We start from the raw sequence: 27,514 nt of genomic DNA, 5'->3' as shown, positions 1-27,514 counted from the left end.
AGGGGACAAGTCCATCCTGTTAGGGTCATATCATAGGGTCACAGCAGAGTTCAACCAGAACAACCTGAAACTCTGCCAAAAAGACACTTTTAAAAAACACGATCTCTTGAAAAAATAAATCGCCACGATTTTCACCTTCATGCAAATCGAGGGAGGAGAGTAATGATAAAAGGTACAGCTGAAAAAATAAACATGATTCTATTTGGGCGGAAGAAGTTTGTCTCCAGACTCTTGAATGCCATGACCGAACCATCGGTGTCACGCTTCTAGTTTCCATCCCTCCCTGTGCTGTCCTCCGCCGAGGCCTCCGGGAAGGGAGCAAAGTCTTTGGTCTCAGAATGGTGCCGGACGCAGCATGGCAGACAAGTTCGCACGGATGGAAGTTGTGGTGGGGCAGAGGCCGGGCCTCCACGGGGGGTGGGGAGGGCCCTCAGGGCACCCCTAGATGGCACCCTCATTGTGCAGGCTGTGGTTGGGCTTGCTGTGAGTCACACAGTTCTGTTCATTGAGCAAGTTGGCTGTCTCATCTGGCAACCCGTCATGCAGCTCCGTAAGAGTCAATTCAATTTTAGTGTTTTCACTGTCTGAAGACTGAGGAGTTTTGTCCATCCGGGATGCCATCAAGGCATTTTGGTATTGCTGCCTGGAGATCTGAGGCCGGAAGATGACACAGAAAACAAACCAAGATAATGCTTACTTTTAGGCTCTCTCGTCTCTACTCTTACACACGAACCCCCTAAAGGTTAGGTGTGTAAGTTTCTCTAGGACACAATCATCCTTGAGTAGAAATGGAGCCAAGTTCAGGTTGATTCTGCCAGACAAGTCGGTTCTTAATGATGTAACCATTTCCAAATTCTGTCTCCCAATGTCAGACTAGGAAATGGAGATGAACTTCCACCTCGCTTATTCTCCAAGAGACATCTTTAATTCAGACTAAGAAAAGATCCCGTCTCTTGGACAGAAGGCAAGAAACAGCTTCTCCGAGCCCTCGCCGGAGGCTTAGCCTCCGCAGCCATGGCGTGGCTCCAAGCCAACCTGGCTGGAGTCACTGGCCATGGGCTCAGGACAACTGTTGGAGAAAGGGCGGCTCTTTTCCAAAGGCTGCTCATTGGACCTCTGAGTCAAGAAAACCCTGTGCTTCCCAGCCTGAATCCTGGACCCAGCTGATGGGGACAGCGCCCCCTGGTGACATCCCAGCAATGGAGGATAAACGGAGAGGAGGGCCTGGAGGGCCAGTGGGCCATCTACCTACCTACTGAGTCCAGCCAAGCTACCCTCTCTCCACTTACCTTGACAAACTGCAGGTCAGAAAGGGCCCGCACCGAGTAGTCGGGGATGTAGACTTGCAGGAAGGAAGAGTTGAGCTGGTTATTGCTGCTCCCCAGCGAGGGGGGCATCGCGTCGATCCGGTCACTTCGACTCAGAGAGTCTGAGTGATTCAGGCCACACGGGCGAGGAGGGGACTTATTTTCACCTAGAAAAGGAAGAAACCCCCTTTGAAATGCTATAGCCAATAGTGAGCTGTTTCTTTTTTGTTTTCAAATGAAAAATAATAATCAGCACACAGCCCGGTCAGCCCCACAGCTGGCCATGCGGGGCCATCTCACACATGCCCAGCACACACCCTGTCCTGTCGCCAGCAACAGTGTACATTGGTCTGGCCATGATGCAGGCAGCCTACGGCTCTGCTCTGTGAGGGCCTTCACTGTGCGTGGGGCTATGGGGCCGCAAGGAGATGCCAAGAACCTGCGTCTCTTCAGTGAGACAGTGAAAGGAGCTGTGCTGCATCTACGCTTCCTGGCTCTACAGCACCACTTCTGGTTTTCTGGTGGTTAATTGGAGCTAAGAGTCTCACAGACTCTCCTGCCTAGGCTGGCTTTGAACTGTGACCCTCAGATCTCAGCCTCCTGAGCAGCTAGGATTACAGGCGTGAGCCACTGGCGCCTGGCTCATTGTAGGCTCTGAATGTTTGTATTCAGGGTCTTGCATTTGTTTGGCTGGCACTTTAATCACTGGAACCACATCTCCAGTCCACATTTTACTGGTAAACTGGAGACAGACTCGATCACACAACTTTTTCTACCTGGACTGGCTTTGAACGTCAATCCTCAAGATCTCAGTCTTCTGACTAGCTAGGATTACAGGTGTGAGCCACTGGCACTAGTTCCATTTTTTTGTCTTTTATAAACAACCCTCTTGCACAGATATAAACCAGGTGCCCACACCATACAGGTCCTGGACTGTGTAGCGTCACAGGAGTAAACATTCTCCCACAGAGTAGCCAGCATATTGGTCGTATCCATCGATAGCAGCCTAGTGTCATTCAGAGTCTACTTCCCTAACTTCAAGTGACAGTCTAGTGTCCCTTCCGTTCCATGAGCCCCACCATGCAGCTTGCGCAGCAGGTGTCCCTCTGCTTAAGCATTTGCAAAGTGTTGTGTTCTCCTGAGGGCTGTCACTCAGCTGTTCTTCACATGTATCACCAACCATCAGCTCCCCCTCCCCCAATGCCATCTAAACCCCATACGCTAAGTGTCCCTCTCAACATACAACGCAGCCAAGGAGAGGGGGACAGATGAGTGGAGAGAGGAAGGGTGAGAGGATAAAGTCATAATATCTGATGTTCAGATGTAGAATAGAGCCAGGGAAATTGAGAGGAGGGTGGAGTTGGGAGAGATGCAGGGAGAATGATTGTACTCGAAACTGACATGTTGAATTGAAATCCCTTTGTACAACTACTTAATGATGAGAATACTACTAGTGAGATTTACTTTATTTAAAGAAACTCTGAATTTAAAAATAAACACTAGGGCCAAAACATCAGCACTCTAGGACTCTCAGATGATGAATTTAATTTCTCCTGAGTTCCACATCACAACTTTCGTGTCTACATCTGTCATTTTATGAACTAGTTTTCCACGGCTAGTCAAAATTAAACTGAGTGACAGTTCCTCTATTGCTTCTGCTTATTTCCTAAGAGAACAAGGCACAGTAATAATTGATCTGTGTTGTATATTTAGCACAAGGGAACTTTGAACAGGTGACCCAGCTTTGCTAAGCTATGAATTCCTTATCTGTAAAGTGCACACCTACCTCATAAGGTCTGAGGGTTCAAAATAAGATAACACGTGCAGTGCTTAGTGCAGCATCTGATACCAGCACACGCCCAGAAATGCACCCTGCTAACCTTTTCTTTCTCTCTTTCTTCCTTCCTTCCTTTCTTTCCTTCCTTCCTTTCTTTCCTTCCTTCCTTCCTTGCCCTTCCTTCCTTCCTTTTTTTCTTCCTTCCTTCTTTCCTTTCTTTCCTTTCTGTCTTTCTGTCTTTGTCTCTGTCTCTCTTTCTTTTTTTGTTGGTCGTGGGACTTGAACTCTGGGCCTGGGCGCTGTCCCTGAGTTCTTCAGCTCAAGGCGAGCGCTCTACCACTTGAGCCACAGTGCCACTTCCAGTTTTCTGGTGGTTTATTGGAGATAAGAGTCTCTCAGACTTTCCTACCTGGGCTGGCATGAACCACCAGCCCCCAGTTTATGCTAACCTTTTCTATCCCTTCCTGTGAGCATCCTTCCAAATCCAGCCACCATGTATGTGCCCGCCCCAGGGGGCCAGGCCTTTTCCCAGGGCGATAATATCCCCTCGGCCCTTCCCCCCCCCCCCCCCCCCCCCCCCCCCCCCCCCCCCGTCAGGGCAGATCCATCAGTTCCTAGAAGCAAGCAAGGCCACTGCTCCTCTGGGGGTCAGCCACAAATCCCATCGCCATTTCTCCTAATAACTTCGAACAGTGTTCATTTGACGTCTACATGTTCAAATGTGAAGGTTTAAGAGAAAGAAACCAGAGGCTCTCTGTCGCTTGGCCACCTGAGGGCCTGCATGCTGGGTCCCCAGCTGGCGTGTCTTTGGGGAGTGGGACCCTCTCCCTTGCCAGAAGACCACTGCCCAAAATCACAGCCTGGAGCAGCCACCTCTGTTTTGTAGGACCCCATCTCCAGTATGGTGGGTCTCCAGCATGGCGGGTGGGGGACACACCCCGGGGCTTCAATGCACTGCCCGCCACCAGCTCAGCTCCTACGTGGTTGCCAAATTTATGGATCAAGATTTTATGACAATAATAAGAAAACTTTGGTTTGATTCCTCTCTGCCACCTTAGCACTGCTTGTCTATTTTTTCCCCTGCCTTATTTTTTTTTTGTCCTACCTTATTTTATGCATCCTGCCTAGAAACCCTTTCCTTTTGACAGGTATTCATTCCCAGTCTCCAGCCAAAATGCACCTTCCAGAAGAGGCTGCAAATGACCGGTTGGATCTGTCCCCCATGAGTGAGAAAGCTTATCACGGCCACGCCTGTGGGCGAGACGCAGCAAAGCAGATGGTGATTACAGGATCAGCTGCAGCAGGCAGAGCGAAGACATTTCTCCATTCAATGGGGAGTGTAAAATACAAATCCAAAGTCAGCTACTTCAGCATCTTGGCGTTTTAAAGTAGAAACTAGAGCTTTTTTGTTTGTTTGTTTGTTTGTTTGTTTTATTGGCTTCAAGCTCAGGCTTAGCTTTTTTGCTCAAAGCTGGTGTTCTACTACTTGAGCTTTGCTTCCATTAATGGCTTTTCACTGGTTCATTGGAGATAAGAGTCTCTCAGCTTTGTCTGTCCAGGCTGGGTTTGAATTGTGGTCCTGAGCCCCGCCTCCTGAGTAGCTAGGATTACAGGCATGCGCCACCAGCACCCAGCTTAAATAGGAAGCAGATACAAGCAAATACAATGGGGGAAGAGCATATAAGCCCATACATGCACAGCATGTATGTATATGTGTATATATGTATGTGTGTACATACACATGTATTCTGCTGGCTGGTTAGATTCCAATAAACTCTCTTACCCCTCAAACATCCCTAACTTTAAAAGCAAGGGTTTGAGGGACATGAATTCCTCTCTAAGACTAGACTTGCCTACTGTCAGCAGGATGTAGTTTCACTGAAACTAAATTAAGAAATGCAAATTTCATCAGTCAGGTTTAGAAACATAAGCTGTATTACACTAAATCAATACAGAAAAGTAGTTCTGTAATAGGAAAGCCCGGCAATTTTAATTAAAGAAAGATTAGTGCTTCCCCTTTCTTTTTCACAAAGGGGCATATTAGCAAGGCACGGCGAACTCTCCTGCACCATGGTTATCAGCAGCTGGTTAGGAATGCGCACAGTTAACTTGAAAAAAGAGACGGGGCAAGCGGGGGAGGGGGGGCAGAGGGGGGAAACCTGTCTGGTGGAGGACAGAAATGCATGCCCTCGTGCACATGGAGGCTGCAGAAAGACCAAGAGGCAGGAAGGCTGTCAGCCTCTGTGGAGGGCTATTTTCTTTTGCTTGCTAGGAAAAGTTCATAGTCCTTCAGGCTTTTGGCCAAACGCTTTCTACAAAAGATGAGTGTGTTCTAGTCTCAGGTTTTGAGGCCCTCAGCATCCCTGCAAACTCCCTACCCTGTGGCTTGCTAAGGTCAGAAAAAGACCCTCTGCAGCCACCTCCCTTGGCTGACAGTTCCAGGTGCGTGGTGCAGGTGGGTTGGGTAGAGGCCCTCATCATCTGGGACAGCCATTCTTTCCTCCCTCCCTCTCACTCTCGCTCTCTCTCGCTCGCCATTGCCATTGCTCATGTCCCACAATTCCTCCTCAACCTTCTAAATCCTTCTTGCACCTGCGGTAGCTTATGCTTTCCTGGAGAGCTTTCTCTCATGTCAGAGAATCTTAAAATTCTCTGATATGTCAGAGAGAATCTTAAAGAGTTTTAGGGCTCACAGTCTTATCCAAATAGAAGGCACACACCTGGCCAGCCAGGCTCCTGGGGGGTCAAGTATTGGCAATCAGGGGAATTATGAAAAAGAAACATGCAGAGTTACCTGGAGAGCCTGCGGCTAACAACTCTGTTCTGCTGACAACAAAGGTACGAGACAGGGACAAAGGAACTGAAAAATGGAGAAAAACAGGGTGAGACCATATTGAAAGGCAGAAGATCTCTGCATACAAGGGACAGGAGCTAGACCTGTTTTACCCATGTAAGCCTTCCATCCCAGAAGTGACATTCTAGAAGCTACAAAAGTATGCACACCATTTCCAGGAAGAGCAGGACAGAGTGGCCACGGCTGGGGAAATCCCATTCAGAAGCTATTACTAGCCTAGAATGTTCCTAAGCCATGAATACCCATTGGGGTTCACAGCTCCAAAATGTGTTCTTCTTAAGGATCTAATCACAAATAGCCACGCAAAAGGGGAACTCAACTCCTACCTGGTCTAAGACCATGACACAAGCCACTCCCCAATACTCGTTCTCTGCCCAACAGGGAGTGCTCCCATTAGTGGCAACCAACACGTTCTCCAGAACACTGACATTGTAAGTCTTGACATTTTTACGTGACGCATCGAATTGCTTTGAAATGATCATGAACTGCAAAAGTAAAGGGAAATGTCGTGTCGAGCTTCCCTGAGTTTGGCTGGCCAAGCTCACTGACTTCCCTGCTGACTCGAAGGGAGCTGTGGCCCCACTCAGGGCACCTCCCATGCCAGGCAATGCTGGGCAGGAGTCAGGTTTTCTGGCTATCCAACTAAGCTTCATAAGCAGAAATGGACACCTGTGCGGTTGCACCTTTCAATGTTAAACCACAGAATCTCAGATCCTAGTTGCAAAGGGAAAGAAAGCATTTGGCTTTGGAGTAAACACCACGTGGAGATGCCATGAATGAGCTTGTGCTTCTCTATGGGCAGCCTCAAAGGAGGAGCAGGAAGCCGCAGCTAGCACTCGGGCTTGTCTCCCAAGGGGACTGGTCCTCTCACTGCAGTTCAATATTAATTGAGATAATACTTAGGTTTAAAGAACTAGTAATCACTTAGGAGGCAGCTCAAGAGTGTAGTTCAAGAGCAGATCAGGTGAAAAAGTTCCAGAGAGTGATACCATGGCTGTGTCTGAGCATTGTGGGATGCGTCTGTGATCTGAGAGACACGAGGACGCACAAATAATGGATGGTAGAACAGAGTGGCCTGAGCATGCACCCTGCCTCAAAAAATAACCAACACAAAAATGCCTGGCAGAGTGGCGCAAGTGGTAGAGTGCTTGCTTAGCAAGTACAAAGCCCTAACTTCAAACTGCAAAATAAAACAAAGCCAAAAAACTCATTATCAATACAAGTGGATAACTTACCATCTTATAGATCTGGTTCTAACGTGGGTCTAATTTCACGCAGGTTACCAAAACAGTTACAACTATAATACTTTTTTGCTAGACAATGGTTTTTCTTACATTTGTTTGTTTTTTATTTTGTCTTGTGCCAGCACCAGGATTTAAAACTCAGCCTTTCACTTGCTTAGCTTGCTTCTCAGCTGGTGCTCTATCACTTCAGTCATTTTCTCTAACCCAACTTTTTGCCAGTTATTTTAGAGATGGAGACTTTTATGTTTATGTTATCCTCAAAACAATGTCCTCCTGTCTCAGCCTCCTGAGTAGCTGGGATTACAACATGTGTTTTATATACTTTGTGGGTGTGAATGTATGCCAGTTCTGGGGCATGAACTCAGGGTCTGGGTGCTATCAACTGAGCTTTCTTTTTTTAATTGGTCTTGGGGCTTGAACTTGGGGCCTGAGCGCTGTCCTGAGCTATTCAGCTCAAGGTGAGTGCTCTACCACTTGAGCCACAGTGCCACTTCTGGTTTTCTGGTGGTTAATTGGAGGTAAGTGTCTCATGGATTTTCCTTCCTGGGCTGGCTTTGAGCTGCGATCCTCAGATCTCAGCCTCCTGAGTAGCTAGGATTGCAGGAATGAGACACCAGTGCCTGGCCAACTGAGCTTTTTTGCTCAAAGTTAGCTCTCTACCACTTGAGCCACAGCGCCACTTACAGTCTTTTGGTAGTTAATTGTAGATAAGTCTTACAGATTTCTTGCTGAGGCTGGCTTTGAACTGCAATCCTTAGATTCTCAGCTTCCTAAATTGCTAGGGTTACAGGTGTGAGCCACCAGCACCCAGCTTGAGCTATGAACACCCAACTTTATACACTCTTAATAAAGAGGAATCCAAGGGCTCTTCTTGATGTCATGCACTCTGCATGTAATGGAACTGAGGCTGGGCCTGGGTCTTCCTGGGCCTGGTTACAAAATTCCCCCTTCGCCAGTGTTATAAGCAGTGGAAATGGAAAATCATCTTTAAATTTATAGCAGGTCGGGGCCCAGGTTTGTTCTAAGTGTTGGGCTGCCCTGGACAATGGGGCTTCTGTGGGCACAGAACTCCGATATCTACACTGGAGAGCGAGAAGATGGATCTTGGGTGAAACAGGTTTAAAATGTAAGAAGTCTTGACGGTTCATTGACTTTCTCACTGCACATCCCTGGGGTCCCTCATAGGGTCACCACCCTTTAAGGTGGTAAAGTAGCTAGTTTAGCGATTGGTTGTTTCCTAGCATGGCATGCCCTTTGGTATTTTGGCCACAAGGTGGCACTGTAGCACCTCCATTTACCTGTCTGACCTGCTGCTACCAGGGTAAGGTAAGCAAAGGCCTAGAGACATTGAAGTCCCCAGGCTAAGGGAACAACAGGTGTGGTTTGCACTCCTTCTAGAGCACCTTGCTGGCATCTTGGCATCTTCCGCTCAGAGAACAGTCAGCCCCCCAGGCATACCCACCCTTAGAGGCCAGCTCTCCAGGTAAGGAGATCAGGCTGCAGGTCCTAAGGAAAACTCCACAACAGCTCATATTTGAGACTCAAGTGCTGGATGGCAGACACCTGAGCAGGGTCTGCCAAAGGTGAAGGGTACACACACCCCAACCACCAACAGAAACATACATGTGCCCACCAACACCCAGGTACGGGAATGTGCATGGCCATCTGCCACAGTAGCCGCAAACAGGAAACTGCCCAATGTCTATCATCAACAGAAAGGATCAACACAGCATGGCGTTCGCATGTACACCACTGCACTGTAGTGAGAGGAAACAGAATCTAACACCACACAGTACAGATGGCTGGCAAACACACTGCTGAGGGGAGAGGCCAGACTCAGTAATGTATTCTATGTAAATCCATTTCTATAAAGTCCAAGAAGATGCAGTGGTTCCTTTTGGGGAACAGTGACAGGGGAAAATGGGAGGGGAGGGCTGGTGTCACTCTGCTTCTCCTTCTGGCTGCTTATTTACAGGGCTATGTCCATTATGTGAAAACTTAAGGAGATGTGTAGTCATAAGTACACATCTGTATTTGTCTGTGTATATGTATAGTTTTGTATATGACGTACATTGATTGAAAGTTCAAAAAATAAATAAATAAGCTGACAGATAAAGACAGTTTCCTAAAGTGTGCCCTGTCCTCAGGCAGAGAACCAAGCTCACCTGGAGAGGCTGTGAGGGCCATTACACCATAGTATGAAAAAGCGCTCGCTTCAAACTTCATACCTTCTTTCCCAGCTTCTACTTCCACTTTTCCCTGCAGAAAAAAAAGAAGGAATTTTCAGTGTAAATGCAGAAGCCAGTCTGCACAGCTATACCAAATGTGATCCTTCCCCAGACTCATTCCTCAATCCTCTCCCAACAATTCCAAGGATGCCCAAAGCTTCAAATAAGCTAGCTAGCCCATGTAAAGAGGCAAACCAGTTCATCTCCAACAGGAAACTGGGTTTGACTGGCTATATGGATGAAATAAAAGGGAATGTCTGACACTTCCAGCATCCTTAGCTCTCAGGTTCAAGGGGAGTCCTCCAGTAATAAAAAGAGTAAATAGCTCACATCTGTAATGCTAGCTACTCAGGAGGTTGAGATCTGAGGACCAAAATTCAAAACTAACCTGGGCAAAAAAAAAAGTCTATGAGACTCTTATCTCCAATTAACCAGCAAAAATCCAGAAGTGGAGCTATGGCTCCTGTGGTAAAGAGAAAAAGCTAAGGGACAGCACCCAGGCCCTGAGTTCAAGCCTAGTACCAGCACCAAAAAACAACACCACAACCTCAGTGAGACAAATGCAGAGCAGGCATTCAGTGATGGTTGCCTGAGCTATTCTGCAAAAGCTGAATTGGGTCAGAAGCAGGGTCAAGGGTCAGCATCATTTGTGGACATGGAACAGACAAGAGCGAACCCGACGCCCTGACCAAGTAGTGAACATCTAGCCCAGGCTCCTAAAGGCACCAGACTCCTGGGCCCTCTCACTGTCTGCCGTGGGCACTGGCGAAAGCTCCCTTATCTCAGAACACACCTCCCCATCTTCACCCAGCTTCCCCCTTCTTCCCTCCTCTCACTTGTCAGCAACCTCTCCTCCATCAGCACTCCTAGGACGGGCTGCCTTGTCCGGCCCTGCCACCCTGCCATCCTCCTCCACAGTGGGTGCTAACATGCATTTTCTGGTCTATTGATGCATTCCTGCAAGTGTTTCATGTTCAGATTTCCCACTGGAGGGTCAGCAGGGCTCTTGCTTACAGCACCTGTTGGGGCCTCTACAGGGAGAGGGCACCTCTCTAGAACGCTCTTCGCAAGGGAGAGGCAAATAGCAAGAGAAGGAACTGTGCTAACACTGCACAGTGTTTTAGGATTCATTTACTGCTCACAGCATTCATAATCATCCCCTTAGAAATCAGGAGAGGAGCTCAGAAAGACTCAGTGACCAAAGAACCATCAGCCAATGCATTGCACAGCGCCACCTACTGGTACAAACTCATCCTTCTGCCTGCTCCCGATTGAGTTATCCTACGCGAAATTCTCCATTTCCTTTCTCAGCTTGCTTCTCCAAACGATCTACACCTCTATTTTAAGTTTCCCTTCACCCAGCCTAAGTAGTAGGGTTTTTTTTTACCAGCCCTAAATAATTTTTCACCTACCTTCCTTCCATTTTCTATTTATTAATTTAGCAACAAGGCTGAATCCAGAGCCTCACACGTGCTAGGCAGTCCCACCACAGAGCCGCACCTCTATTCTTCTGCTCATACTTCTACACAAATTTGCAAACAAGAAGGTGCTGAGCCCTCCCTGCCCAAGGATCCATGTCTAGGCTGCGCGGGGTCTGCTAGAACCAGAGGGAGTGGTGTGAAGGGAGGTCTGGAAGGGGGTGACAGCAGCTGGCACCTTGGGGCTCCTGGAACAGCTTGGGGGTAGGCCTGCAGTTTTAGGGCTTCAGGATGGGGAGGATCTAGAACAGGCTGGGGTAGAAGCCACAGGTTTCATGAGAAAGCATGGTGAGGAATCAGCGTGACCAGGTAAGGAGAGAAAGGAGAGAGGGGTAGGAGGACTAAGAAGTCACAGGGCGGCTGGTGCGGCGATGGAAAGGTCAGGAAGGAGCTGAGCCAGTGATGGGAATGGAGAGAGACAGACGAATTCCAGCGCAGAGCAAGGCCTTCTGCAGGGGCTCTGAGGGCTGAGGTGGAGGAACAAGGTCAGGGGAAGTTCAGAACTGCAGACAGACGCGGTGGCGGTGGGTAGCGAGTGGAAAGAAATGGGGAGAGAAAGGATAGTGTGTAGCCCATGACCAAGAGGAGGAGATGAAGCAGAAACAAAAATGGGGGGGGAATCTGTGCAGAAGCGAAGCAGCTTCACCCCCAGACACCGGGTGAGGGGAGTTTGGTGATGAGGGTCCAGTCACCGGCATCAGGAATGCTCAGGATGGCAGCGCTGGTGCTGATGCCGGGGACGGGGAGGTCACAGGGCCCAAGGGAAGACAGAAGTGGGACTGTAGTGCTGACAGCAGAGCAGGCAGCAGGCTGGCCCGTCTAACAGAGGAGGTGCCCACCTCGTGCGGGTCAAGGGGTGGGGGACAGGCCAAGCGAAGGGGGCTCAGGATACAGGGCACAAAATCAGGGTGTGGGAGAGAGGTGTAAGTGGGGAACAAAAGTCTTGGCTGGGGGACTGGGAATGTGGCTTAGTGGTAGAGTGCTTGCCTAGCATGCATGAAGCCCTGGGTTGGATTCCTCAGTACCACATAGCTCAAGTGGTAGAGTGCTAGCCTTGAGCACAGAAAGGCTCAGGGTCAGAGCCCGAGCCCTGAGTTCAAGCCCAGGACTGGCAAAAAAAAGAAAGAAAGAAAGAAAAAGTCTTGGCTGGCAGGAAAGAGCCAGTGTGAGCTGGGGATGGGACATCCGTCTCCTCAGTCTCGTAGCCATCCATTCCTGGACTGACCCATGGGTTTGAGTAGTGAGCATGTACATACACACTTTCTGCAAATATAATGTCTGTAGTCAGTAATCGTGAGTCGATAGAGCACTGTCTCCTCCTGAACTCTGTGTAGTGGGGCAAATGCCCCAGGGCCTCACACTCAGAGGAAGTGTGCGGTGTACGCAGGAGTGGGCACTTGTAGGTGCTCAGGTGGAGTCACCATTTCTGGCTGTCAGCAAACACCAGCCTCACTCTGGAAATGGCCTGTCCTAGGTCCTTGTGGGCGTGGGGATGGGGACGCAGAGGCACAGGGGTTGGGAGTCTGCTGATCAAAGCAGCACAGCTGTAGGAGGATTCAGAGTCTAAGACAAAAGCCATCTCAGCGAACATCTCCTGTGTCCTTCAGGCCAGACCCCAGGGGAACCAGCTGTCCTAGATGCTGACCAGCCCAGAGCCACAGGCTCTGGGGACATTATTTCATTGTCTGTGGTTAACACTGTTTCAGATATCTCAATCCCTTTTTTGACCAAAAGCATTAATTTCAGCATAACAAACAGGTCTTCAAATGGAACCCATAGAGCCTCGTGATCAATGCTCGCTGGAACTTTCTTTTGCTATTTCACCTCAAGCTACTGAAGACTCGGGACTCACTGCACTGCTTTCCTTCACTCTACTTACAAGATCTCTCTGGATGACAGTGTTCCTGCAATCCCAGCATTCGAAGATTGCACAGGTGCCAGAAGTCTGAAGCCCACCCGGCCCCACAAGCCTCCCATGAACGCTAAGCCCTTCTGACAGACAGGCATAGAGACCCTCAGCAACCACATCTGAGTGTCAGGCTCCAAAGCGAGATCATTTTCAAATAAGCCCGCAGTACCACTGCATGCTGAGAGGGGGTGACCTGCCTGGATTAAAATCATCACGTCTGCTCACATAACTCTTTCCATAGAAGGAATGGTTTTACTTATGGAATAGTCATAAATTTACCCAATCACGTCACTAAGAAAAAGTTATCACAGGACATGACAGACCCCCAGGGTACCCCAAGGACACACGGGCTTTCTGAGCCAGAATTCCAGCACAGAATCTCCCCTCCCTCTACATGAAGGTTCCATTCACTCTCTCACTCTCCTCCAGTCTCTGAGTACTCACTATAGCCCACCATGTACGCTACGGCTGAGTACCATTCTTGGTCCCCTCAAAGGGATTTATGCTGTCCTAGCTGGTGTGGCCTACCTGTCCACAGGGTAAATAACACTGAGGTCACTGTGGGTAAGACCACTGCCCACAGAAGCCGCTGGCCCCTGTGCTCTGTGTGGCTTTTGTCTTTAGATCACCACCACACAGCATTCAGTGGGGCTTGGCATCAGAAAGGCGGTAACTAAGCTGGATGCTTGTCATCCTGGCTACTTAGGAGATTTAGATCTGAAGAACTGTGGTTCAAGGCCAGCCCAGGCAGAAAAACTCATGCAACTTCATTTCTTTTTTTAAAAAATCAAAAGCAGGACTGGAGGTGTGGCTCAAGTGGTAGGACGCCAGTTGTAAGAATGAGCAAGCAGCTCAGCAGCCGGGCCCAAAGAGAGGACGTGCCACCCAGAGATGTGGGCATGCTTCCCATGACTGGCTCTCTCCAGTCCTGGCCTTTCTCCTAGAAGCTACAGATGGAGGCTTCTGATTCCGCAGGTTAACTTCCTAAGTGTTTGCCTTAACAAAGAAAAAAAGCAGTGTTGGTGCTTAAAAATTAGTCTAACCATATTTTCAGCCATTTGACTGATGGTCTTCTGACCAAGTGCTGCTGCCCGTGTGGACTGACTGCCCGGGCGCTCCCAGCATGCTGAGGCTCAGCGCACCAGCGCTCTCCTCCGGTCCCTGGGGCTAAGCCTGGGACTCCACCAACTGGGTGTGTTAACGACCACAGCACCTTGGTATTGCACTTCACAAGATCCCTGGGGAGTCCTGTGCACACTACAAGGAAGTCATGAGAAGCAGGGAGCGAGAGGGGAGGGAGCCTCACACAGCAGCTCAGTCACGCCCACTGGAAGCCAGCATTCAGAGCTGCAATCTGTCAGGCCTGCGTCACCCAGGGCCGCCATGCTGGTGAGTGGTGCGTCCAGATGGACTAACATGATCTTTTCCACACTTAGCTGACCTGCAAATGTGTCCTGATTTGTAGTTGCGAAGAAGCGTTCTAGCAAAAGGAAATTGTACCTAGCTTTATCTTTATATATACTTAAGTCATATGATTTTTTAAAATAGGTTTATTGCTGGGTATCTAAGTAATTTTTTTTCTTTAAAGGGTATATATTATCTCAAGACTGCAGATTCGTTATTTAATGGGACATCCTGACCCCATTCAATCTCTAAAATAGGAGGAAAGCAAAATGACTGGGTATAGGGGCACGCCTGTTATCACAGGGAAGTGCAAACAGGAGAATTGAAGTCTACACTAGCCCAGGAAGAAAGTGAGACTTCATCTTAAAAATAGCTCATGTAGGGCTGGGAAGGTGGCTCAGTGGTAGAGCACTTGCCTTGCATGCCTGAGGCCCTGGGTTCGATTCCTCAGCACCACATAAGCAAAAAGAAAAAAGTTCGAAGTGGCGCTGTGGCTCAAGTGGTAGAGCGCTAGCCTTGAGCTGAAGAGCTGAGGGACAGTGCCCAGGCCCAGAGTTCAGGCCCCACGACCGGACTCCCCCCCCCCAAAAGCTCATGTAAATAAATAAATAAATAAAGCTCAAGTGATAAGGGTATCTGCCTATCAAGCACAAAGCTCTGAGTTCAAACCCCAGGACTTCAAAAACAAAACTACAATAATCCTACTTAAGAATTTATAGGGCTGGGAAGGTGGCTCAGTGGTGGAGAGCTTGCCTTGCATACAGGAGGCCCTGGGTTCGATTCCTCACACTACATAAGCAGAAAAAGCCATAAGTGGTGCTATGACTCAAGTGGTAGTGTGCTGGCCTTGAGCTGAAGAGCTGAGGGGCAGCGCCCAGTCCCCATGACTGACAAAATAAAAAAGAAAAGAATTTATGGCAGTTATAATTACTGTGCATATATAATTTTTTGTAGCCTATATAGGGACTTGAATTCAGGGCCTTGTGCTCTTGCTGGGCTTTTTACTCAAGACTGGGGCTCTACCCTTTGAGTTATGTGGCTTTTCCCTGCTAAATAGGAGATAAGTCTCACAGACTTTTCTGTCCAGGCTGACTTCAAACCACAGTCCTCACATCTTAGCCTCCTGCTGACCCAGGCATGAGCCATCAGCACTCATCTTATAGTGTGTGTGCAGGGATTATTTTTTATTTTTTTATGGCTTGTTTAAAGATATAGATTTGGCCGGGCGCTAGTGGCTCACACCTGTAATCCTAGCTACTCAGGAAGCGAGATTGGAGGGTCGTGGTTCAAAGCCAGACCAAGCAGGAAAGTCCATGAGACTCTTATTTCCAATAAACCACCAGAAAACTAGAAATGGCGCTGTGGCTCAATTGGTAGAGTACTTGCTTTGAGCTGAAGACCTCAGGGACAGTGCCCAGTCCCAGAGTTCAAGCCCCATGACCAACAAAAGATTTGTTTTTAAAACCAAGAGTAGCTGCTTTATTTTTTTTCTTCTTAAGTGGAAACTTAAAATAGAATATGGCAGTAGAGGGAAATTGAGTGGGAAGGAGCAGGGGGCTGGGGAAAGGTGGGCAGGGATGAGGAAGGGAGGGAGGAGGGGACGGTGGATGTGATCACCACACAGATATGCAAGCGTGGAAATGTCACAGTGAAATCCATTAATCTTGTAATTGAGTTCATAGTTATAAAAGGAACAAAACAGTGAATGTATTAACTTTATTGCCTTTTTTACTGACTTTTCCTTACTAGTTTACTAATGAAGACATTTTCCTCTTGTCCTTATGTTAAACTAGCCCTTCATTCTAAAATAAAGCAGATTCAGTTACAGTCACAACAATCAGCTGTTACTCTTGGTTGATTTTTTTTTGGGGGGGGGGCTTGAACTCAGGGCCTGGGCACTGTCCCTGAGCTTTTTCTCTCCAGGCTAGTGCTCCACCAATTTGAGCCACAGCGCCATTTCTGGTTTTCTGTGGTTTATTGGAGATAAGAGTCTCACAGGGACTTTTCTGCCTAGGCTGGCTTTGAACCATGATCCTCAGATCTCAGCTTCCTGATTAGCTAGGATTACAAGCACGAGCCACCGGTGCCTGGTTGGATTTTTTTTTTTTATTTAGAAATTCAGTATCAATGTTGATGAGTGTGATTAGCCCATAATCTTATCAAGCCCCTAAAAGCCTTTAAAGAATATATTTGACAGTCATCATGTCCTATTATATGAGGAAAAAAGTATACTCTCTTTAAAGTTTGGATTTTCTCCCATCAAATCCTTTATTCCAGATGCTTTTGTGTACACAGCAAGGGAGGGAGGGACTTGGTTTCATTTTTTTTCTTCCTTTGTTTTAATTATATTAATTATGTCAAGAAAACACTGACCTTGTTAACTTTCAGAGGGGGGAGGGGAGAAAGAGAGAGGAGAGAGTTGTGTGTGTGTGTGTTGGAGCTTGAACTCAGGACCAAGTTCTGTCTATGTGCTCAAGACTAGCACTCTACACTTGAGCCACAGCCCTACTTCTGGCTTTTCTGGAGCTTACTTGCAGATAAGAGTCTCATGGACTTTCCAGCCTGGGTTGGCTTCTAACCATAATCCTTAGATCTCAGCCTCCTGAGCCTCGTGGATTATAGGCATGAAGCACTGACACCCAGTAATTTTGTTAATTTCTTGAAAGACCCAAATATTAATTTATTTATGGATTGTAAGGCTTTTCTTTCCTTTTTCTTTTCCTTTTTTGACAATACTAAAATTTGAATTCAGGGCCACTACTTAGGCCACCCTACCAGTATCTCATTTTTCAGTTTATTTTTCTAATAATTTTTACTAATTTGTTTGGCTTTAGTTTATTGTTTATTTTTTCTGAAGATAATTTTAGTTCTCTATCTTTTTATTTGAGTACTTATAGAAACAAACACTTGGGTGTTTATAGTAAGTATATTATCTTGAAAGTATTTTATGGAAGTGGTGCTATAGCTTAAGTGGTAGAGCACTTGCCTTGAGCTGAAGAGCTGAGGGACAGTGCTCAGGCCCAGCGTTCAAGCCCCATGACTAACAACAACAACAAAAAAAGTATTTTATAATACTATATACTTTAATATATTCTATTTATTCTCTCCTTAACTCTGTTGCTATTTAGGGTTCTAATTGACTATCAGTTGTATTTTTATAATTATTTAAAGAGGTAGCACGCAACTGTGGTGAGGAATTCAAACTGTGTCAGCAAGAAAGACTTCCACCTGCTCCATTGACAGCCTAAGCCTTCCCTGGGGTGGGAACGATGGTCAGGTTCTTGAGTAACTACCTGAGAAACTTCCCACACAGACAGGTGCAGCTTTTCTTTCACACAAAAGAGAACATATTATATGCAAAGTTCTGTACGTTACATAAAAACCTGAGGAAGAGAGGTTATCACAATTTTAATCTAGCTTAGTGATTTTTTTAATCATCTACTCTTTATTCCTGATTTAGTTTCCTTAATATCTATGCAGGGATTGATGACATTTCTCTTTTTCTATCACTAGAATATACACTGGGATAAAATGTAAGTGCCTAATTTTTTTTTTTTTTTTTTTGCCAGTCATGGGGCCTGAACTCTGCGCCTGGGCGCTGTCCCTCAGCTCTTCAGCTCAAGGCTAGTGCTCTACCATTTGAGCCACAGTGCCACTTCTGGCTTTTTCTGCTTATGTGGTGCTGAGGAATGGAACCCAGGGCCTCATGCATGCAAGGCAAGCACTCTACCACTGAGCCACCTTCCCAGCCCTAAGTGCCTAATTTTTAGGAGCCATTTAATAATTTTTTAAAAGGGATTTCTTTGGCTTTATACAATTTAAAACCATTGTATAATTTTTCTTGGTCTTTTCTTATGATGGTGGAAAAATAATTCTAACAAAATTATATATATATATATTCCTTTATATATATATATATATATATATATATTCCTTTCAATTTCTACACACACATACACATACACGTAAGACATGTAGAACCAATTTTTGTCATGATTTATTGTGCTGTTTTCATTGACCATGTTTATTTCACTTTAAAAGATACATTTTGAAGTTGGGCACTGGTGCTGGGACCTGTGATCCTAGCTACCCAGGAGACTAAGATCAGAAGGACAGAGGTTCAAAACCAACCTGAGCAGAGAAGTCTAAAAGACTTTATTCCAAATTAATGAGTAAAAAGCCTGAAGTAAAGATGTGATAAAATGCCAGCCTTGAGTGAAAAAGGTGAGCAAGAGCTTGAGGCCCCAGTACTGGCACAATTCACACACACACACACACACACACACACACACACACACACACACACACTTCTCTACCCAAGATCAGCTAGGTAAGGAGTTTTGCTGCACTGAGGCTGAGGCTGGGCAGGGAGGGCAGGGACTGCTGACTCCACGCTCCTGAAGGGATGGAAGCAGGCTGTACAGCCTGTCTGAATTCCCAGGGTTGCAGTGCAAAACTGTAGGGTGGAATGTACTTGGCACATGATGAGAACTGCACCAGATTGATGGAGGTGTCATGGTATTTCACTCTGTTATTCGCTGGGTACCTTGGGTAATTGGCTAGTCTGCAAGAACATGACTTTTGCCAAACTCCAGCATTTCAATACCTCCACAGGCCTGTTTATCAGACACACACACTATAAAACTCCCACACATCAGCTCAACAAACTATGGACCCTGATATAACTATCTAACATGAAAAGGTCTTCAGATAGAGTTACACAGTTACAAATGACATCAAAAAGTATCTGTAGTTAAAAGACTGTCTTGAAATTGGAGGACATATAAGGTCCCTATTCTCTAATGTTTATTTTAAGACCCATGGCTTTCTTATTATATGCCAATAGAGCATTACTGAGTCACAATTAAATACCACTAATCATATAACACAGGCAACTGAAGTCTTCTCTCTCTCTTCTTTTCTTTCTTTCTTTGTTTTCCTTCCTTCCTTCATTCTTTCCTTCCTTACTTCCCTTCCTTTCTCTTTCTCTCTTTCCTTCTTCCTTTCTTTCTCTTGGAGGGAACAGTACAAGGGTTTGAACTTAGGGCCTTGAGCTCGCTAGGCCATGCCTAACCATCTGCGCCACACCAACAGCCCAGTAATTCAACAATCTCAGTCCACACAATTCCTAAGAAAGTCTTTAATGTAATTCAGTTTCTCTACGCTTACAGAAGAGTCACATTCAGCTCTCTTACAAATCCCTCATTTCAAACAATAAAATAAACTCCCTTTGGTATCTTCAGAGTTTTGAGCTTATATATTTTCAAAGAAAACAAAGCTATCAAACAAGACTAGAGTTAATAGAAGAATCATAGTAAGGTTGTGATTAGTAAGGCTAGAGACAGAAGTCTCTAAGAAACCTATAAGCAAGTGGGATGATATGATCAGTTATACCTTCACTCATTTCCAGACACATGAATACCACACACACACACACACACACACACACACAGGTCCTACAAGAATGCAAACCTGTCAGTACCTGAACATTCACACCTGAGAAGAATGATGTTCTTTCTTTCCTTGGTACTGGGGTTGGAACTTGGGGCCTTGTGCTTGCTTGCTAGGCAGGCACTCTACTATTTGAGTCATACAATAGTCCTTTTTGCTTGCTTGCCTGTTTCCTTCCTTTCCTTTCTTTCGTTCTGTTTCTTTTCATTTCTTTTGTGCTGGCCTTGGTACTTGAACTCAGGGCCTGGGCACTGTCCCTGAGCTTTTTGTTCAAGGCTAGCACTTTACCACTTGGGACATAGCCCCACTTCTGGCCTTTTCAGGTTTTTGGTAGTTAATTGGAGATTAAAGTCTCATGGACTTTCCTACCTGGACTGGCTTTGAACTGCAATCCTCAGATCTCAGCCTCCTGAGGAACTAGGATCACAGGTGAGAGCCACTGGCACCTAGAGCTTTATTTTTTTTTAATAACATCCTGGTATTTTTTGTTTGGGCTGGCCTGGACCTTAATCCTCCTCTTTATTCTTCATGTTTAGCTGGGATGGCAGCAAGCACAATCTTGTCCTGACATTGGCTGAGATGGGGATTTGGCTAACACTTTGCCTGGGCTAACCTTGAACTGTAATTCTCCTGATCTCTATCTCCTAAATAGCTGGGATTACAGGTGTGAGCCACCACCCTCAGCTAGTCATTTTCAAATAAGAATAACTTTCTTAATTCAGTTAGATAACTAGGGTTTTGCTAGACTCACGTAAATTTTAGGGCCTACCAACTACTAATTATACTCTTGAAATGATACCTCCACTTAGGAGTAAACAAGAAATATGAGAAAGTTTAAGAGCTAGTATTCTGGTAGTAATATAAACTCAGATTTCCTGAAAAAGCAATTCCTCAATAAAGAAGTACAAGAAGTATCTGAGAGCAGGATTACCTTCATTGTAATGCCTCTGTTGATCTGACGGTAGCACCTGTTAATTTATCAAAGCGAGCTGGGCGCTGGTGGCCTGCAATCCTAGCTGCTCAGGAAGCTGAGACCTGACGACTGCAGTTCAAAGCCAGCCCAGGCAAGACAGACAAGAGTCTTATTTCCAATTAACCACCAGAAAACTGAAAGTGGAGCTGTGGCTCAAAGTGGTAGAGCACTAGTCTTGAGCCAAAGGAACAGCACCCAGGATCCAAGTTCAAGCCCCATGACTGACCAAAATAAATGTATTTCAAGGTGATATAAGGTCTCAAGTGGAAAGCCCCAGAGAGGGTCCACAATGAATGACCTTCCGGTCCCGGGCATGGGATTACATCACTTTAGTGAGAAGAAATCATCTGCTAGCTTCTCAAGGTCCTGTCATTACTTTATCAGTTCCTCTTCAAGGTCTAATTAGTAACCAGGAATAAACATGACAGTGAGTGCTATGTTAATACTAAGAATGGTGCTAATGGAAGAGTCCTAATGAGGGATGGGAACAAAAATGATACAGAAAGGACCCAGAAACCTAAGACAATAAATTTCAAACACCCACAACTGGACAAGAATAAGCACCTCCCCAAATTCTTCAAAAATGTGAACAACCACATTCATCATTCTCGCATGGGCGCAGCCCTCCGCCATCACTGTGCAGCTTTCAGTATTAGAAATCAAAATAATTAATGACATCATTTTATAATCGAGTCACCACTATGAAAACAGAGAGAGAAAATTCTCCCCTTATAAGGCAAGCTAAGGCCCATTCACCTACACCAGGCCTTCTCTGAGCTGAAAAGACAACGGTTGAATAATTCCTCTGACCTGCAGAATGAGAACGAAGTAGTCTACAGGTTTGTTTCGCTGGTAGAGGTAGTACTCTGGGGCTTTCTTGTTCTTCTCATCATACTTCAGTTCCTGGATGACATTGGGGTGCTTTAGCAGCCTTAGAAGGATCTTCTCTGACATCTGGGATGGGCTAAATGCTTCTACTTCTATAGACATAAACACAACTTGACATTACACTTCAAACGGATGGAAAAAAATCATGCTAGTTATTAAGGTATTCGGGTCATATGAATAGAACCTGGGTGCACGAGACTTCCATGTGCTGATCCACTGGGGACAGATTACCTGGAGAAACCAGAAAATGCTGAATGCTTGCATTTGTTCCTTTTTAAAAAATCATTTCAACCTGTCATTGGCATCAGTCTCATAAAAGTGTGCTCTACGTTTCCAACGGATGGAAATGGAAACCAACCAGCAACAGGGTCCTTGAGCGCCAGGACACCCTCCAACAAGCCACCACAGCCTGGCTGCCCAACAACAGGCAAGGGAGGAAGCCACGGTGGAAGCGCTGATGGTGGGTTAGTACCGGTGCAGACGCCTCTCGTTCTCCGCTAGCCTGACAAAGTCCAGGAACCACTGAGGGAGAGATGTGGAATAAAAGCAAGGCCGTGCACACATCAACATGCACTCCAACTTGCCAACAAAAATGGAATGTTGGTCAGCATTTACAATGGTAGTAACTTTATTGAAAATAACAAAAAAATCAAGATTACGGACTGAGGGTGCTATTGGAGAAGTGGACTTTATGATTGCTCAGAGGCAGAGTAGGATAACATTCAGGTTTAATGTGTGGTTCTTCCTTGATGAGGAACAATCATCTCAGAATTAGGAAAAGAATAATAAGCAAGTTACAGGTATCACTTTTTTTATTTTTTAAAAAAAATGTGATGCTCTATAGGAAGCTATAAATTCTGCATTCACTTCTGTGACTTTTTCCAATAATGAAATAAGACAGTACATTGCAGAAATTTTGGAAAATACAGAAAATATAAAGAAAATAAAAAATGATCTATGAGCCAACCACTTGGATAACCATTCGGAACAATTTGGTGAGTATTTCTTTCCAGTGCTTTGCCCAGGCTTGTGTGTCTGTGTGCATGTGTGTGCATGACACACACAATCGTCACTATAATCTTAACGCTTTTACATCTGGCTTTCCCCCACTTTCCACTAAGTCATGGATACTTTGCCATGGCACAAATATTAACTGTGAGCATTTCCATGTCTCAGAAACTGTGTTCTGAAAGCGTAGGTAACATCCGGTCACGTGATCGCTGTTAGCCTTCTTTGCAAAATACTGTAAGTACACTGCATACAGTTGACAGGTAATGGCTGACCATCCTGGAAACAGACGTCTTCTACAAAAGCCTTTGGGTACTTTCAGATTTTTTTCACACTTCCCCTGGCCATCAGAGCTCACCCTTCACCTACAAGGCCATGTGGGATGTGAGAGGGTTTAGTCAGTCTCTTAAATCCATTCAACCTTGACCTCTCGGGAGCAGTCAGTGCCGGCTGGCCTGGTGGCTTTAAATAATGTGAACATTTGCCTCCTGGAATGGACCCAAGTTAGTAATCTGATCTGAAGAGGCCACCATGAAATCCATGTCAAAGTCCTTAGAATCTCTCATTTCATCAAAGCCATAAGAGTTAAGGATTTAATTCTCAAAATCTACTTTTGTTTGTTTTTAATCTTCTTTGCAAATCATAGCGCCTGTGTGACCACTGATGTCCAAGTGTTCTTCCAAGGCAAGCTGAAGAGAGAATTACTCAACTGTCCAATCAAACGAGGTGGTGTCTGGTGTGCCTGTCAGCCTACTCCGCCAGCTGCCCTCCCAGGGAGGGCGTGGAGCTCCTTAGCTGGAAGGAGATGACCTGGCCTATGTGCACATGCAGTGTGGCACTAACATTCATCCTTACCTTCAGACCAATTTTAAGTTACTGCTCCACCTCTGGTAAGTGTCTCAGAGGGACCATGCCGACACTGAACACAGGAGAGGAGAGAATTTAAAGAGAACAAAACAAAAGAAAACAAAAACAAAACACAAAAGTGGCATTACTTATTACCCCATTTCCCAGTCTCCATCCCCAGCCCCCCCAGTCAGCAGCGGTGAGGAAAGGCTCAGGGCTGGCGGTGATCTCCAGCTGCGATAAGCACACTTGCCTGTTGCTAGGAAACGATGCATGGCCAGGAGAAGCTGCGGTGATATTTTAACCTTCATCTCACTGTCTGTCTGCTTAAAGGCAGAAAAATCCTGTTTTCTTTCACGATGAGCCACTTTCTTTTTCGTTCTATTATCAGCTGAAGAGGAATGGGAAAGTAAGAAAACACAATCCATTAGATCAGGGCTCTTTGGGGATAGAAGAGCTGAAATCCACTGGAAAGGGGGTGGGAGCTGTCTCAGATGCCACATGTAAATGGGAAGAGGGAAGTGGACAGAAGCCCCCATGGAACCTACAGCAGACTGGGTGGGCCTAAAGCGCACACGTGCGTGGTCTCCTCACTCCATGTCACAACACGGGGCTGCCCCGGCAGGCAGTTGTCTCTGCCTTTAACAACCCCCACAGTCTCAGCTGTAAGGAAATAAACACACTAACAAGACCCCTCACAAAACAAATAAGAATGCATTCACAGAATACTATCTTCATCATGTTTGCTTCATTTCTACTCCAGACCATGAGATCCTCAAGGTCAAGCAAACACAGAGAGAGTGATCGACTTACAGGGGTGAGCAAATTTCCTGGGGAAAGGGCCAGAGAGTAAATATTTTAGGCTCTGTGGGCTAGAGTTTCGATTGCAAGAACTCCACTTCCCTTTTAGAAAGAGCAGATAGTATAAATGAATGAGTACACTGAAACTTTACACATGGACATGAAAATTGGAATTCCACTTACTGTCTACATGTCACAAAGTAAATTCTTCTTCTTTTGATTTCCCCCCCAATAATTTAAAAATAGAAAAGCCATTCTTAGCTTTCAGAGCATACAAAATCATTTGGTAGACACTTGTGGGTTGTTGCATACCAACCCAAATCTAGATGGTATCTCAAGCAAAATCATTTTTTCAAGTATTTGGGGGGATAAAGTAATGATCTGGGGGAAAAATACTAGTTTAAAGATAAGACCCCATTGCCTTCTTTTTCCTCAAGAATCATATCCCTGCACTTTAAATTTTTGCCAGGGAAAAACAAATTTTCAGACTGTTCTAGGGAGAAAATAATCATTGCCTTACATTTTACTTCTGTCTCAAATTATTTGGAGAATCAGCCAGTGTGAATCAATACAAAACAAAAATAGCTTTCTAAGGGTAGCAGCTGTCATCATCATTACTGATCTATTGAGATCAAGAATATACCTAGCCAGGTGCTGGTGGCTCATGCCTGTAATCTTAGCTGCTCAGAAGGCTGAGCTCTAAGGATTGTGGTTCAAAGCCAGCTGGGGCAGGATAGGCTATGAGACTCTTATCTCCAATTAATCACCAGAATACTGGAAGTAGTGCTGTGGCTCAAGTGGTAGAACGCTAACCTTGAGCTGAAGAGCTGAGGGACAGCGCTTAGGCCCAGAGTTTAAGCCCCATGACTAACCAAAAAAAAAAAAAAGAATGTACCTGAAACCTAACCAGGCACCATGACCCAGGAGGCTGAGATCTGAGGACTTAGATCTGAACCAGCTCAATCAGGAAAATCTATAAGACTATTATCTCCAACTAACCAGCAAATAGCCAGAAGTGGAGGTGAGGTTCAAGTGGTAGAGTTCCAGCCTTGAGCCCAAAAGCCAGGTAAGAGAAAGAGGACCTGAGGTCAAGTCCCAGTATCAGCATAAAAAGAAAGAAAGAAAGAAATTAAAGAACAAATTGGCACAGTGCAATGTAAGAGCAGAAGTTCCATGATTCAGACTAGGAATAAGCAGAGATATGAGCAGCAGGATTGTCAAAAGAATACTGTCACTTGAAGTCACAGAACTGGCCTCTTTGGTGCCCTTGATGAAGAGGCTGGAAGAGACGGGAGACTATACCAGCCTCCACCTGTCATGATACTTGTAAACAAAGGTATCCAACAAGGGGAGAAATGTCAGATGACTCGAAACAATCACGATGGGAAAAGCGAAGGTCTGAGGAAATGATACAGACAACACTACTCACTGTATAAATCTGTTTCATCTAGGATCTCAGATTTGATGATTTCTTCAATCACATCTTCTAAGGTGACAATTCCCAGAACTTCATAAAATGGGTCTCCTTCTCCTTCATTGTTTACCCGCTGCACAATGGCCAGGTGAGATTTACCTTTAAAGAAAAGAAAGTTTTACAACATAATTTTCTGGATTCCCCAAATTTCATGTCATATATTTTTAGTGGAAAAAAAAAAAAAAAAGGAAAGGAGAAGCAGTGCGGGAGCTGGTGACGGAGTCTCCCGGCCTTTCCTCTCCCCCTCCCCCTTTGAACCATGATCCTCTGATCTCAGCCTCCTGAGTAACTAGGATTACAGGCGTGAGCCACCAGCACCCGAAAAGAAGGAGCACTGTGGCTCAAGTGGTAGAGCATTAACTTTAAGCAAAAGAAGCTCAGGGGCAGTGCCCAGACCCTGAGTTCAAACTCCAGGACCAGCAAAAAAATATAAAAATAAAAATGTAACAGCAAATGTTTATGCAGCAAAATTTTGCTACCAAATTTCATTAGACTTTGTTTTAGCCTCTTAAAATGGTGCAGAATAGCAGAGCTGTGTGGAAAAGCTTCTTGAGCTATTGAAAGCATGAAAATGAGCCAGAACATCATCAAGGTGCTTGACATGCGCAGCACACCACTGACCAAGGGTTGTCTGTGGCCCTCCAGGATCCCCAGGACCACCAGGATGATGGTGAGGCCAAATCATTTTCCTAAGGATATTCAAGTGGTATTGGTCTTCACTATCAGCTCCACCAGCTCCTGCTAGTATTTGTGCAAACGTGCCTTATTTGGCACCAGTGACAAGGCCATGGGCAGGCATGGTACCCATGCTAACTGTTCACCATGCACAAATGGTAAGAGAATAGCGTTTGTTTCTCTGAAGAATGTCCTTGATAAAGCAATACAAACCATTCACGCCATCAAAACTTCATCCTTTAATGAACCACCTGACAAAGAGGGATGGGCCGTAAGCACTTCTGTGATTTTGAAGTATAATAATTGTCTTGAGGAAAGGAGAGTACTTGTATGGCTGAGTTGCCATTTGTTTACCAGCCAATTTTTCTTTCCATTTTGCAGGGCTGGGCATGGAAAGCAGGCCCTCACACATGCCAGGAAAGGCAAGCACTCTACTGCTGACCTACAACCCCAGCCAAGGCCACTTTTTGTTAGTGGTACTGGGGTTTGAACTTACTAACCAGGTGCTCTACCACTTGAAGCACATCCTAAGCCTCACTGAACACTTGAACTTGAAAGAATGGCGACCAAACTATAGTATTTTGATGTGGGTACTTCACAGACACTTTTGCAAAAATGAACAAAATAAGCAGGAAAACCATGGGCAGTACTTGCTATCAATGATAAAAACTGAGATTCCAATGGAAAATTTGAATTCTGAGAAGGTTGTATCTTATCACTATGAGCTTGACAGCTTCTCAATAGTTAAAAAGGTGGTGATATTAATAAATGCAGCTTATAAATATTGCATACTGTGACATCAACTTTTTGGGGAACCGCAAATTTTTGTGAAGCAGTATTCTTATTTTTATTTTGGTTGTAGGGCTTGAACTCAGGGCCTGGACACTGTCCTTGAGCTCTTTTACTTAAAGCTATCATTCTACCACATTGACCCACAGCTCCACTTACACTTTTGAGTGGTTAATTGGAAATAAGAGTCTCACAGACTATTGTCCGGGCTGGCTCCAAACAGCAATCCTCAGATCTCAGCCTCTTTTTTTTTTTGGGGGTCCAGTCATGGGGCCTGAACTCTGGGCGTGGGCACTGTCCCTCAGCTCTTCAACTCAAGGCTAGCGCTCTACCACTTGAGCCACAGCGCCACTTCCAGCTTTTTCTTTTTGCTTATGTGGTACTGAGGAATCGAACCCAGGGCCTCAG

The 27,514-nt window shown here is 45.7% G+C and overlaps 1 protein-coding gene across 1 annotated transcript in view; it reads right to left on the bottom strand.

Moving 5' to 3' along the window:
- Window positions 1-425: 425 nt before the first annotated feature.
- Window positions 426-27,514, bottom strand: part of Cnnm2 (cyclin and CBS domain divalent metal cation transport mediator 2) — a 53,887-nt gene continuing 26,798 nt past the window's right edge. The window contains exons 3-9 of the mRNA XM_013017594.1: window positions 25,598-25,741; window positions 23,621-23,758; window positions 21,436-21,605; window positions 9,348-9,441; window positions 5,879-5,944; window positions 1,290-1,474; window positions 426-651 (exon numbers count right to left, since the gene is read on the bottom strand). Coding sequence (XP_012873048.1) covers window positions 442-651; window positions 1,290-1,474; window positions 5,879-5,944; window positions 9,348-9,441; window positions 21,436-21,605; window positions 23,621-23,758; window positions 25,598-25,741 — 1,007 coding nt within the window. The 3' untranslated portion in view covers window positions 426-441. The remainder of the gene's footprint in view (window positions 652-1,289; window positions 1,475-5,878; window positions 5,945-9,347; window positions 9,442-21,435; window positions 21,606-23,620; window positions 23,759-25,597; window positions 25,742-27,514) is intronic.

Source organism: Dipodomys ordii, unplaced genomic scaffold, assembly GCF_000151885.1.
Source record: "Dipodomys ordii isolate 6190 unplaced genomic scaffold, Dord_2.0 Scaffold36, whole genome shotgun sequence".
In the NCBI taxonomy this organism is placed as follows: Eukaryota; Metazoa; Chordata; class Mammalia; order Rodentia; family Heteromyidae; genus Dipodomys; species Dipodomys ordii.
The sequence above is the reverse complement of the archived record's forward strand: the minus strand, read 5'-3'. Positions and strand labels throughout refer to the sequence as shown.